The sequence below is a fragment of the Lissotriton helveticus genome, chromosome 3_1 (genome assembly GCF_964261635.1).
Source record: "Lissotriton helveticus chromosome 3_1, aLisHel1.1, whole genome shotgun sequence".
Lineage (NCBI taxonomy): Eukaryota > Metazoa > Chordata > Amphibia > Caudata > Salamandridae > Lissotriton > Lissotriton helveticus.
In genome coordinates, this window is record NC_136061.1 from 1,488,756,006 (window position 1) to 1,488,771,402 (window position 15,397).

The 15,397-nt window shown below is 40.7% G+C and overlaps 1 protein-coding gene across 5 annotated transcripts in view; it reads left to right on the top strand.

Moving 5' to 3' along the window:
* LOC144823540 (uncharacterized) overlaps positions 1 to 15,397 on the top strand; it is a 606,829-nt gene that overhangs the window by 383,311 nt on the left and 208,121 nt on the right. For 3 of the 5 annotated variants that reach the window (XM_078682147.1, XM_078682144.1, XM_078682143.1), the window contains one exon: positions 9,872 to 9,967. The exons of the other annotated variants lie outside the window; for them this stretch is intronic. In XM_078682147.1, the coding sequence (XP_078538273.1) occupies positions 9,872 to 9,967 (96 nt within the window). The remainder of the gene's footprint in view (positions 1 to 9,871; positions 9,968 to 15,397) is intronic. 5 annotated transcript variants of the gene reach the window in all.

The following is a 15,397-nucleotide window of genomic DNA, read 5'->3' on the forward strand; positions in this document are numbered from 1 at the left end:
GTCTGATAAAACAGGCTTGCAATCACACTACACGTGACTCCATATGTAAGTGGAAGGTGATGATATGTCACCCCCTCGGAAACAGATGCAGGTAACTTTACACACACATAGCAGTCACTAGCATCCATTTTCCTGACATATTCAGACAATAATCTTGAAAATGTATTTTTGGTGAAATCACTAATAGAACTATCCTGATGTATTTCTGGCCTATATACATGCTGCTTGTTAGACTTTGATTACACATTTTGTTCACCTGAACTCACATTATGCTTTAACTTCACTAAGTTATCCTGGAAAGGAATAACAATAGCCAAAATTATCCATATCAATATTAGTAATCCAGTACATATTAGACATAATCTACACCATTTTCTAAATTTCGAACATTTCGTTTTATGCTCATTGTTAACCATTTTTTTTTACACAGCCAGTTTTGCTAACAGGTTTTCTTCGACCTTGTGTCACCTACAAGCTTTAATTTTCTAACAAGTTTTCTTCGACCTTGTGTCACCTACTTTATTTTTCACTTACACTGCCTTCTCTTCTAACAGGATTTCAGGTTTTACCTTTACCTTATCTTTTTAATCAATTACCACTTTTCTCTGTGCTTCAGTTCTTTACTCACTTTTCTCATTTGTCTTTGTGCAGTTCAGATTCTCTTGACTGCTGTTAACTTCTTCAATTGGAGGTAGTATTATGTAGGTCCATTCAGGTGATTTGTACTTCTGATTTGGTCTTCTCACTCTTTTTGGCCTTTGGACAACTTCTATTTTTTTCCCAATGATTCTCTTTAACTGGTTATTTCATTGACCTGTTCCTTTGGCTTTCCTTCTTTATTTACCAGTTTAAATCTCAGTCCATCATTTCCTTTAGGCCAATTATTTCCTTTGCAAAATCTTTTTTTCTTAGGCTCCGTAGTGTTATGTTCCACTCTCCAAGCCCTTTTTCTTGAACTCTTTCTTAATGGAGTTTCATCTTCACTGTCGTCAGTTTCACTTTCAGTGTCCTTGACAGTTTCATTTACAACAAACTTTACAACGTCTTTCTCTTTTTCAGAGTCAGTTTTCTCTTTTGACAGTTCTTTTACTCTGTTAGGAACATCTCCATAGCTGGTACTTGGAATCTCATCCTTATTGTGCGTTTTTCCTTCTTTTCCAGTGTCAGGATTTTCGTCCCTGCTTCCAGAGCTTTCAGACTGTTCTTCAGAATGTTCTTGATCACCAGTTTTATCTTTGCTTTGCTCAGTGTCCTTACTGGTGTTATTCTCTACCAATTCTCGATCTTCAGATTGATCTTCAGAATTCGGTACTTCAATAATTTCTCCTTCTCCTTCAGACGCAGAGCTAGCATCTGATACTTCCAGATATTGACGTTCCTGTCGATCTTCAGTATCTGGTTCACCTTCAGAGTCAGAATCAGTTGTGCTTTCACCTTCTTTGTTTGGATTTTCAAGTTCAGGCACACGGATAGTATGGCTTGCGTGTACCCATCTCTTTACTCCGGCACATTTAACTGCAGTGGTGCTAACCGATATGACTTGTCTTGGTCTCTGCCAACGAGGCACCAAACAGTTTCTTCTGCGGTGTACTTTTATGCTTACTCAGTCTCCAGGAAATAGGTAATGAGCTGGACTTTTCGCTTTCGTGTTTGATTCAGTTCCCACCTGATGAAACACAGAAGTCACCACGTCAGACAGGTTTTTGCAATAATCCAGTATGATGTCATCATTTATTGTCAACAACTTATCAGCTGGTACAAATGCCTGTCTCATCACCCTGCCCATTAAGATTTCATGTGGACTCAATCCAGTTTTTCTGTCATGTATGCTTCTTAAGGTCATCAAAACAAATGGCAAAGCTTCTTCTTCCTGTTGCCAAGCACATTTTAGCAATCCTGTTTTTAATAGTTCCATTTATTTGCTCAACTACTCCTGAAGCCTCAGGTCTGTAAGCACAATGCAGTTTCTGACGCATGTCTAGTGCTTCACATACCATTTGCATGAGTTCATTTTGGAAATGTGGACCACGAGCAGTCTCAATCGTCACTGGGAAACCGAATCTAGGGATGATTTCACGCAGAAGTAATTTTGCAACAGTTAACCCATGGTTCCTCCTTGTGGGGAAAGCCTCTATCCATCGGGAGAACAAACAGATGATCACCAAAACATATCTAAGTCTGTTACATGGTGGAAGCTCGATGAAATCCAACGGCATTCGTGTAAATGGACCTCCCTCCCGTCCTATGGTTCCCAAACTCACAATTGTTCTCCTGTTTGGATTAAACTGTTGGCATACAAGGCACCTCTGGCACAAGCTTTCAGCAATCATTCTGAACTTTGTTTTGTACCACGCTTGTCTAAATAGATGAAGCATGGCATCTCTCCCAATACGAGCTTGACCATGGTACATTCGGGCCATATTTGAGACCATGCTATCGGGCATTACTGGTCTTTCATTTTTGTAAACCCAGATTTCATCTTCCTCTCTTTGTCTACATTCTGCTTTTAACCAGACAATTTTCTCTTCCTCATCAGCTTCTTCCTGCATTTGCCTCACTTCCTGCCAAGTTTCAACTACAGTTGTTAGCATTAAAGGACTTGAAACATGCTCTTTTTCCCTGTCCAGATTGATGGATACAAGATTTTTAGCACAGTATTTGGCAATTGAGTCTACATACCTGTTAGCTCGGGTGATGTAGTCTTCCCCCTTTTTATGTGCTACACACTTCACCACAGCCATTTTGTCAGGCAGTTCAATTGCATCAATCAACATTCTCACGAATTCTGCATTACGTATGGGGGATCCTGCAGAAGTCAAATAACCTATTTGGGACCACAGTTGTCCGTAGTCATGGACAAACCCAAAACCATACTGACATCAGTCACTATGATAACCTTGATCTCCTTTCCCAGTTTACATGCTCGAATCAAAGCAATCAATTTTGCTATTTGAGCAGAACGAATTCCTTTCAGACAAGAAGCTTCCAATATATCTGCCACTATACAAACGGCATATGCTGCACTCAAAGCACTCTCATCTGTTCTCAGACACGAACCATCAACAAACATCACATAGTTGGATTCAGGCAATGGCTCATCTCTGATGTCTGGTGTTGGTTTGGTACACTATTCAAGAACATGTAGGCATTTGTGATCAACCTAATTTCTCACTTCAGTTTCCATAGTATCAGGCAATAATGTGGAAGGATTCACATTTACGCATCTAGAGATTGTCACATTTTCTGCTCCCAGAATTATCTTTTCATATTTGGTCATCCTATTGTTGGTCAAGTACTGTGTTTTTGTCCTGTGAGGAGAATCTCCACAGAGTGAGGTACATACCCTCTCACAGGAAATCCCATCACTATTCCTTCACTTTGTTCTAGACTGACGCTTGTGGCTGCTACTGCTTTCAGACAACCTGGCAATGCTTTTGCAACAGGGTCCAAAACAGCTGAGAAATACGCTATTGGCTTTCTCCGTTTTCCATGTCTCTGGATTAGTACTGACAATGCACATCCTTCTCGTTCACTGCAGTACAGTTCAAACTCTTTTTCATAGTCAGGCATTCCTAAAGCTGGTGCTTCACATAAACTCATTTTTAATTGTTCAAATGCTTCCATCTCCGTTTTGGTCAAAACTATAGGGTCTCTGATATCTGCTCTGGTTAAGCTTTGCAATCAGTGAGAATCCACTACTCCACTGTCTACAGTAACCTACCATTCCTAGGAACATTCTCACTTGTCTTTGAGTTTTTGGTGGCTGCCTTCTCTCATTTGAATTCTTTCTGCAGTAACTTGTCTGATTCCTTTGGCAGTGTTATGACCTAAGTATTGCACTTCTTACTGACAAAATTGTAATTTTGATGGAGACACTTTATGTCCCTCTTCTGCCAAATGATTCAGCAATGCAATATTATGTGTTACACATGCATCTTTTGTCTTTGATGCCACTAGGTGATCGTCAATATATTGAACCAATACAGACTCTCCAGGCATGCTCAAACTTTCTAATGATTTCTTTAGCAACTGATTAAGGATAGATGGACTTTCAGTATACCCTTGAGGAATTCGCACCATGCCAAAATACAATCTCCGAATCTGAACGCAAAAATTGGCTGACTTTCTGGGTGCAATGGAACTGTAAAGAACGCATTACACAAATCGATTACAGTGTACCATTCTGCATCATGGGGAGTTTGATATAAAATCACTGCTGGATTTGGTACAATCGGACAACATGGGACAACTATTTTATTAACCGTTCTCAAATCCTGTACAATTCTAAATGTTCCATTAGGCTTTTTCATTCCCATAATCGGTGAATTACAAGGACTACTCTCTATTTCTCTCAGTATGCCTTGTTCAATCATTTTGTTTATCACTGGGGTTATTCCTTCAATTATTTCTGCAGTCATTTTATACTGGGGAATGTTCGGGTAATTTGCACCTTCTTTTACAGAGCCTTTTACAGGATCTACATCTTTCATCAACCCAATATCTTCTCCTGTGAAATTCCACACTTTCTCTTTCACTACCTCTTTTAATTCATCAGGTATCTTTTCCCGATCAAGAACAGGGAACAATTTGTTTTGCTCTGCTTCAATCATAAGCATTGTCATTTTATACAGGCTATCTTCATCTGGGGTTTGCAACTCTATGCCATATGGCACAGTTCATCTTACACAAAATGTCTCGACCTAGCAAATTTACGGGGCCACTATCACACACCACAAATCGGTGCATGTCTTTAAAATTTCCAATTTCTACTTCAACAGGTTGTGTCAAAGAAGTTTTAATCTGTCTATTAGCTACGCCTACAACTTGGATATGGTCTCCCAAGAGAGGAAGATTTTGGACTTACACTGACCTAACAGTAGAACGGGTAGCACCAGTGTCCACTAGGAAAGTTATTTCTACATCATTCACCTTTCCACTTACAAATGGACCAGACTGATCTACCTCAAGAGTGGCTCCAAGCTCACACTCTTCTTCCCCTCTAAGGCACCGTCACAAACTTTCATCTGACTCACTCCCACCTTCCTCTTGTAACCAATTCTGGGGACTCACATTCACTATGGGCGATCTATTTACCTGCCCACCTCCGCTGAATCCTGTCTCTGCACTGATGGTTTACACTGTGTGGAAGTGGCGGTTGTGGCACCTGACTTTGCTGATTAACTATCTGCTGCTGTTGCGGTTGCAGTTGAATTACCTCATTCTGCACCTGTGGATTCAATGATGTATTTTCTGGATTAACTCTTGGTGGACACCCTTTTCTCCAATGCCCTATTCTGCTGCAATTATGACAAGGGAACTTTTTCTTAAGCTCTTCTATATTTCCTACTAATTTCGTTTTGTTGAAATTTCCTTTCAATTTCCCCTGATTTGTATCAGTATTTTTATTTTCCGATTGTGCCACTTGGTGTTCTGCTACCTTCACTTGTGCCCACATAGCTTTTTCTTTCAATTTCTTTTGTTTGGCATCAATTCCTTCACTACAATATTTGGCTTTTCTTAAAACATCATCTACAGAACTCGACTGCCATCCTATCCTACTATGTCTGGTCATGTCTCCAATTTCTGTTCTTAATCCATACACAAATCGATATATAAAATGACTCATGTCCTTTTCACTCAACTCTTCATATCTACTGTATTGTTTAAATACCAACAACAATCTTTCATAAAATGCATGTACAGGTTCCTTTGGTTCCTGTGTAGTTCTATCTATCTTTACCCAATCTGTTTCTTTTGGTGGAATTTTATTCTTCAAAAATACTATCACTTGTTCATATTTCCTCATCACTTCAGGTGACGGAGCACCTGTTACTTTATCTCGAGGATATTCCTCTTTTGGCCAATTCACAGTAATTTTACACTCAGTCCATAGATCTGCTGGCAAGACTATATCAAATAATCCATCCAGATCAACCCAGAGCACTTTTGAAACTTTCACAAATCGATCCACCTGTCGATACCATTCTACTGGTTTTTCTCTCAATCTGGGAAAATCATTTGTATATGATAATATATCCTGTCTACTCCAAGGAACATGCACATATCCTCCTCCGGGTATTTCTCTCATAGGGAACTCGTTTGCGACGGTATCTTTTTCTCTGACTGGAAATGCTAATGTGGATTTATCACTAGCCTCCTCTTTCTTCTTTGCCCATTTCACTCTCCATTTATTCACATCTCCCCATCTTCGTAACAGCACAATTCATTCTTTTATTTGGGTTAACCTTCCGGCAGCATTCATGTTTTCAATGTCTTTTTCTGAAAAATCCACTCTATAGGATTTCTGCAATGTTTATTCTTTGCAAATTCTATTTCAAATTCATTTGCCAAGCCTTCTAATTCATCATGTACAGACTACGTTTTCTATGTTATGCTTTTACACATGAACATAAGTTCATCATCTTGGTACGTTTTTAGTCTGTCTGTTCCAATTGTTCCAATAATTAATTCTTCCATGTCAACTTTTAATCTCGCTACATCCAGTACTTTAGGTTCATGCTCTTTTAATTTCAGAGTTTTAATCCAATCACTTAATTCTTGTTCTGATGGTTCTACAGGTGTCTGTGTTAAATCTATTTTCTCTATACTCTTTTCAGGTGTAGCAGAGTCAGACTCTGCTCCGGTTACATATTTATAGGGTAAACTCTGATTGAAAGTTAAGTCAGGCTGATTTACATTATTGGTTTGTCTGATTTCTGACAAATCTGGATAAATATTTCCTCTCACTATTTGCAAACTCTGTTGCAAAGGGATTGTCAAACTTGGCTCTTTTATTCTTTGGTTTTCAAACACTGGAATTACAGGTCCTATCGTTACTGGGACTGTGACTGCTTCTATGTTTTTCGTAAGCTCCTGTATCTTTTCTGTCAATGCATTTGTAGTCCGTATATATTCAGCAGTACTTGCTTGTTCTTCAACTCGTTTTTCTACCCTATTTACACTTTCTCGCTCATTGATTTGTTTTGGAGTACCGGTAAGTCTTGGTTCTGTTATTGAAGTACTCGGATTATATCTTGCTTCCACTCTTTCTGGTACATCTCTAAAATTAGAAAATTGCCTTGGGGTTTCATTAATTCTTTCATCTACGGGTGGAGCATTAGGTGTAGTCCATAAAGAACCTGGTTGATATGGTGGCGGTCTCCTATTTAATATTTCTTCTAGCACAGCATCCTCTGATTCACTTTGACCATAACCTTCTCTTCCTGTTTCTAAATTTTTCCTCTTTTCTGTGCATTTCCGCCCTTCATAATCATCCACTAGTCTGACTGGATACATGCCGTCACACATGTCAGCATTTCTCCATCTACGCATTCTACTCTCATGTGTCTCTCCCCATAAATTACGAAATCTACCTCTTGGTCTGATATGTCCTTTCAATCTTTCGCTTTCCAATTCATGCATCTCATCTTCCCATTCAACTAAAGCTTCAAACTGAGTCAGTCTAGGTCTTGGGTCGAGATTCATCATATTTTCTCTCAAATTTCTCAAAACTGCCACATCAAAAGATCCTCCTTCTGGGAAAGCTAACACACCATCATTTCTGGTATACCTTACCCAATTCTCTAGCCGAACACACTTATGATAACCATAGTTTGACAACATATAGGAAGTAGGCGTTTTTGGCGGAGGAAGCAATTTTCCCTCTCTTGTGACTATCGCCTTGTCCTTTACAAACACATTCTTCAATTTCTTAAACCATGACGGTTTCTTCTTTTACTCTTCGTAATAGTAATCCATTTTTCTGTAAATTCCCTGTCTTTCAAAAGATCGTGCACTATTCTGTTGCTGTTCCGTAACACCAACCTATCAGAGCGCGGTTCACTCTAGCGTACCAATTAGAACAAGATACGTCTCTTTAGTGCTTAACCAATAGTTTTGCTGCTTTTCGTGATGCACCAATCAGCTCTTTGCCCTGTTTTGATCACGAGGACCAATCCCAGCGCAACACTTTTGATGTCACCCGCGCTCCGGCTTCTGCAGGGCCGACTGACCCCTCCTTTACAAGATTTTTCAAGAAGCCGTATTTACAAGATATTCAACTGAATCGATTAGTAACTTACACAAAACAACTACATTCGTCTGTTTCGCTAAACAAAGTGATATATGTTTCTCAATCGCACAAGTATTCTGTATTTCCAGTAGACAGCGCTTACCTCTTGTCTACCACAGAATTTTTTACATTCGCCAATAAAGTAGCACCACTTCCTCTACTTTACCCTTCTCTCAAGCTCAGGTTAAGCTCCATTACTCTCCTAGCAGTAAGTTTTAAATCAGGATACGCAATGATCCCTGTACTTGAAAGCCAAGATTTTATAGACTGCCCTCGCTATACATTTTTCCTTTCATACGGAAAGTCCCTAAACCAGTGATGTGCGACAATACCACTTGTGATATACGACGATACCACCACAGTATACGACGATACTACTTTTTTAAACAGACTATGCGATGTGCGACTTCATTGCCACACTTCCTCTGCCTGCAGACAGGACAGAGTAACCAGCTTCACGCAATAATCTGAAGCCTTTTCAGGACTACATGTAACGTAATACGAACTCAACAGATGTTAGTCATAATTCTGTACATCAAAAACCCTTACATAACACTTTATACATAATCCTAGCTAATTCTACATTATCCCGTTATTAAAACCAGGCAAGCAGCCATGGGATAGGACGGCATATCGCCCACTGTCTATGCTCAACCTGGATTATAAGATCCTAAGTAAAATACTGGCGATGCGGTTGCTCCCCCACATGACTACGCTGATCCACGTAGACCAATCCGGGTTCATCCCGGCACGTAACACTGCGCTTAATATTCGGAGGCTCCTTTATATCTTGGAGGCTGACACCTATGACGAGAGCGAAGCGGCAGTATTCGCTGTCGACATTGAAAAAGCCTTCGACAGCTTGGAGTGGAACTACCTCTTTTGGGTCATGAACAAGATGGGTCTGGGCCCAGAGTTTGTGAAGTGGACGGCGCTATTGTATAAGGACGCAGCGGCTAGGGTTAAGACGGGGGGAGTAATTTCAGAGACCTGTGTGGTGGGTAGGGGCACGCGCCAGGGTTGCCCCCTCGCATTTATTGTTTGCTATAGCGGTGGAACCTTTGGCGGTGCATTTGTTGTTTTTTTTTGCAGAGTTTTATATAGCGCGAACTAGACCCGAACCGTATCAGAGCGCTTTACATATTTTCCAGTTATGTTACATGAGGACACACTTTCATTTTAGGCACGAGGAGATTAAGTGATTTGCCCAGAATCTCAGGAGGTTTTGGCGTCGTTACCGAGACTCGAACCCAGATCCCCAGGTCCGAGGTCGAGCGCCCTAGCTGTTAGGCCAACTCCTCTCCATGCTCGATCAGGACGGGCATACCAGGGGTTGGATGTATACGGGCAAGTGCATCACATTGCTCTATACGCGGATGATCTTTTGATGTTTCTGGCGGACACTGGTGACTCCCTACGGGGAGCAAAAGCCCTGCTGAAGGCATTGAGCACAGTGGCTGGACTGAAAGTCAATTGGGCGAAGTCGTGTCTGTTCCCAACCCGGGAGCATAGGGAGTGCCCGCGTTCCTCTGAGGGGGTAACTTGGGAGGAGAGATGCCTCCCTTACTTGGGTACAGCAATCTACCATGACAAGAAAGACATGCTGGACGGCAACGTGGGGAAGGCAATTAGAGGCGCTCAGACAAACTTTGATTTCTGGGGCACGCTTCCGCTATCCGTTGTGGGTAGAGTGGCACTCCTCAAGATGGTGACCCTCCCGAGACTGCTGTATTTTTTTAGGGCTCTCCCGCTCTGGATCCCGGCGAGTTACTTCAAAAAACTGTCTTCTTTTTTCTACAGGGCATGACATTATTTCATTTAGCTTACCAGACAAGAAAGAGCCTACTTGTATGAATCATGGGAACAATACAAAAGAAGAAAGCAGTGTCAGTCTTTCAGATGAGCAATAAGGGTTCAGCTGGATAGAGTCAGAAGAGGTACTGATGCAGCGGTTCTCCGGAAATAATTTCTAAAACCATGACACCTTTCCCTGAAGTACAAAATTATACATATACTCGACGGTGGGGCCCATGACACCGCGAGTCACTCACAAAACACTTACACCCTACTTCATGGATTGGTGAGATTCAAAGGAGAGCTGCTGTATCATAGTGGAGTATCTAAACTATAACTGAATATTTATACTATTTACACCTGCAGTTTAAATGACTTTTACCATGGTTTTCATTAACAAAACATTTATTTAGACGAATCTGCTAGTAAAAAATTAGGCGTAAGAAAACTCAAGACCAGCTTAATTCTCCATTGATCTAATTTTTATTAAAAACAAATTTAGCATGTCTAAAGTTTATTCACTTTATTTCTTTATTCAAAACGACATTTTAAAAAGGAAAATAAGGATTTTATTTCAAACAGTTAATTTCATTTATTTTCAGAAAATTCAGAAATAGACATTTTATTTAGATTTCAGAAATGCAAATATTAGCATAAGACAGATAGTTCCCAAAATTCATCCTTTCTCCTAACTTCCTTGACTAAAGTTAACTAACTTCACCTAAATTTCAGATCTCATTCAGAAGATATAGAAAAATTATTCAAAGTCTTACATCTCAGGAAAAATCAGCATACGGACAGCATCTCTTGAGGAAATCAAAAAGGAGTTTTTTCCTCACTAAAACCAGCACTTTTTATACCTTTTTCACTAGCTCTATTTATCTAAAAGAGTAACTTTCAACATAAATTTGAGTCCTGATTGGACAATTTGGGGTGGATGATCATCACCTCATCATTACATTATTTGTTTTTCTTCCGTCAGCTAGATTTTAAAAGGGTCATTGTTTTGGGCAATGTCCGGCCTAATCCTGTTTTCCACTAGCAACTTCCCAAGATTCTCTCACGTTCAGATCCATTGTGCTCATCCTTTTGGCAGCCATCTAGACTTCCAGCCCACATCGTCCTTGAACCGCATTCACTCCAGGCACAAGCAGCTCGCATTCGAACTCGGACTTGGGCTTGCGCATGCTCAGTTCATTTTCTATTCGCAGTTCAACAAGTCAGCCATCTTTTCGCTAGGCCTCACAGGCCAGAATGGGAACTATCATAGAAACAAACACAAACGAACGTTAATTTTAGAAATGTAACCCTTCTGTTTACCTCCCCCCTTACTAACTTTTTCCCTATTAGTAGTTACCTAGCAATTAAGGAACATTTAGGCGTAATATACTCACCTATTCCCACGTTTTGCCACAAAATACGTAAACAAAAAGCACATTTATGCCGCATTCTGTTATTTCAAAAGCTGCTTATTAGTTTATGACATGACAGAATCACATAATTAGTTAATTATGATTGCGACATAAGCAAATTAGTTCCCACTTGTATTCATGTAGGTGTATTTCTTATTCTAAGTTGATTAATTACACATATCACTCCATTAGTTCAAGTTATGGTTATGGAAGTGTGATTTTGCAAGGGGTACACAACATTTTGTTTCTCCACCTTGCTCCATCAGTACAAAGTGATTTTAGTAGACACACATCTAGAGCGTTTCTTCCAGTGGCGTGTGGCTCATCAGCAAACGAGGCTGATTTATTTTTTCTGTATGTTTTGTTAGTTTCCCGACTTTTATGTTATAGAACATTTGTCTCACATGGAGACTACTTCCTTAAAACACTTATGACATGGGCAAACCCCAATGTGAAGTACTTCTTCTGCCAATATTTTTTAACAGACTGTGCAACATGCAGCAAAGCCCAACGTGGAGCTTGTGGATAATTTCAGCACCCACAATGTTGCTGAACATATAATCCATACGTCTGTGGGTTATGTCGCTGCTGCTCTAAACAAGCTTTTATCTCAAGATGGAGGACAGTGAGGGAGCTTTTTTTTGATAATCAATTTTATTGATTTTAAAAACCGGAATAAACTTAAGACCAGCAGTAAGCAGAGACATTAAAATACAGCAAATGTATGGCATCATCGTAATATCATACGGCCACTCCCGGGAAAGGCATGGAGTGAAAAGGAGGACAGAGTAAATTCTTATACTGAGTCTACAGATACATAAATGTAATGCTATTCGTCTATTATCCCAACCATTTGCCTCAGACTTTGCAATATTTTGCTGGGCAACCCCTGGCTTTGTACGTGGGTTTCTCTTGTGAAGGCGCACCAGTCCACTCCCATACGCCACCTTGCAACGGTGGGCGCAGCAGGGCTCAACCAGTTAACCCCAATGTGTCTCTTCGCCACCATCATGGCAGTGTTCAGAAAGAGTTTGTCAGCTCTGAACCCTTCCAATCCCTCGGCAACCCCCAGGAGCACATTTAATGGCCTCTGTAGGATCTCCCAGCGCAGGACCTTTGTGAGTTCCCTTTCTATGGAATCCCAATATCATGTAATGGCAGGGCAGAGACATACCATGTGGGAAAAATCAGATTGTTGCTGGTTGCAGCGGGGGCACGATGCGTCTGGTCTAAGCCCTGCGTTGTGAAGGCGCTTTGGTGTGAGGTATGCAGCATGGAGGTAATATATTCGAACTTGACGGAGCCTTGCGGAAGTTGTGATTGTTTTGGGTGTCATCAGTGCGTCCCTCCAGACCTCCTCCGATCCATCCCTCCCACTGGTCCCTGAGTTGATGTAGTGCGGTGGGAGTGTTATTTGTTAAGGAGCTGTAAATTCTGGAAAGCCCTCCCCTTTCCAGGTCACCTGTCATGATTTGGGCTTCAGGTGGGCTGTATTCGGGCAATGAGGTAACATCTGTTATGTGGGTGCGGAGGGCGTGCCGCAATTGCAAATGCATGTAAAACTGGGAGGGGTGTAAAGAATACCGGGTTTGTAGGTCTTGAAAGGTACCTATTTATTCTTGGATTCAGTTTCCAGCAGCAAATGCAGGAACACGAGAGTTCCACTACTACAAAGCACAGGAACCTCTAACGGAATACGTTCCTTTCGAGGACATTGAAATTCCGTGAACTTACCAAGAGCATCAGCTCTGGTTTAAAGGCGCCCTAAAACATGAAAATCACATTACCAGGCTCGGTCCACTAGGAAGACCTAGAGCTACATGCCCGATACTAGCAAGCTATACACCACATCCAGACATTAAAAGGATGTCAGATGTAGAATTGTTAGCAGAGCTAAAACAGTTAATTAAAATATTAAAATACATAGACAATTGGTTCAATATGTCATGCGGACATTAACAGTCCAACCAGCTGTAAGAATTCCACAGCACATCCCTCACCAGGGGAACACAAATAAAATCACACCACAGACTATACAATCGGTCATTTGAAAGTTGCCTGCCAAAAGGGAACAAATTCCGTTTTGGTTAGCACAAAAAATTAGTCAAATAGAGGCAGTATTTCCTGATAGTACACCTCATGAGAAACACAGGATTCTGACAATCTGTTTACCTATGGGGATTGCACCACACGTAGAGGTTTGTGACACTTGGGGCACAGTCTTTGCTTCAATCTACACAAAAACACATGGTGTTCCGTCTATGGCGGTTATACCAGATGTTTTAAGACAGATTCAAAATGAATATGGTCCAGAACCAGCTTTAAATCTAGGTCTGAAATTACTGAAAGATGTCAAACAGGTAACGGCTATACTACTAGCCAACATTAGAGGTGAAGCAGCATCAGTGGCAATCTGCCAGAAATTAAAAGAAACAGACATTACTGAGCAACCATATGAGCTTGCCAGAATCATTGAAAAATCATATGAAGAATTAGGTAGAGATAGTTTGGGTGGAAAACCACCAAAACCACAATTAACGGAAAATCCTGAAAAAGTTTTCATTAAAAACAATCTCACTCCTAGAAAGAAGTGGGAAAATAATAAACAGACACTTCCTAGAGAGAAGCCTTCTCAGTCCAGAGGAAGGTCTCCCCAACCGAGAGTTAGATCTCCTGAACGAGGAGGAAGATCTCCCCAATGGGAGCCCTCTGAAAAAAGATATAACCTCAGAAATAGGGATACATTAAGAAAACCTGATAGATATCAAGATAATGACACACGTCCCTCTCGATCTTTTCAGACTTCTTCGCAGAAATCAGAAAGAAGAGGACGATCAGAACACAAAGAAGAACGCGTCAAGTCCAAAGACAAAGAACCCGTTCACCAAAGTAAAAAAGCTCAATTTTCAAAAAAGAAGGTTGCAAGCATAAAAATTAAACATGCCGAGGATTCTGAGGACACAACTCAAGAACGGGGAATGGGCTCAGACATTGCTAGACAGTGCAGCAGAAGTGACCATAGCTCGCAAGATCCTGATGGATCATCTGGAGACAGTGGACTTGAATGAATACATTCAAGTTGAAACTGCCGACACCAGGGTTAGTACACCCCACAAGTTATATGAAATAACACTCCGGATGGAGGGGGACATAACTAGAAAAATAAAAGCTCTCTTTTGGGACAAGCTTTCCAAGGGTTATGACATACTTCTAGCTGAAAAAGACTGGCCACCTGTTGTTGTTAGGGAGTGCCCACACGGCGAAGAAATGATTATGCCAGCCTTCTCAAATCACATTCCAATTCATAAAAAATATACATTTGCAAGGAAATGGGCTGTAGCTCAAGCTCCTGCATTATATAAAAATCACGTAGGATGGGATGAGGACTCTCCTCAGCACAAAATACAGTTAAAAAACCAACCTCCTGCTCAGAGACAGTACCCTGTTAAACAGGAAGCTAAAAAACAAGTCAGGGAGATTCTAAATCAACTTGAATATCAAGGGGTGATTGAAACATGCACCTCATCTATGAACAATCCTTTGTTTCCTGTCTCCAAACCAGACAATTCATATCGTCTAGTTTTGGATTACAGACACCTAAACTCCTGTTGTAAAACATTCGCAGTACAAAATGCACATAGTGCTGCACTGATGAATAACATCGTACGCAAAAAATATAAAACCACATTGGACATTTCAAATGGGTTTTTCTGTCAAAACATTGCACCAGAAAGCAGACACCTGACCGCTTTCTCAATCTTGGGGACACAGAGACAATTTTGCCGTCTCCCCCAGGGATTCAAGAATAGTCCGGGGTTATTTTCAGCTAGAGTAACAGAGTTACTGCAAATGTACGACGATGAGGCCTTATCTTATGTCGATGACATCTATCTTACAGATGACGACTTGGAAGTACACTTGAAAAGAGTGAACACCATAATACTTGGGTTTGCTTCTGAAGGGTATAGATTCAATTTTAAGAAATCACGAATTGCCCACCTCAATGTCCTATTTATAGGGTACGAGTTATCAAGTGAAGGCAAAAGCCTGACAGCAAACTTTCTAGAGAAGTGTGCGCTGCTTCAACCTCCAAAAACACTGAAAAACCTACAGTCAATTC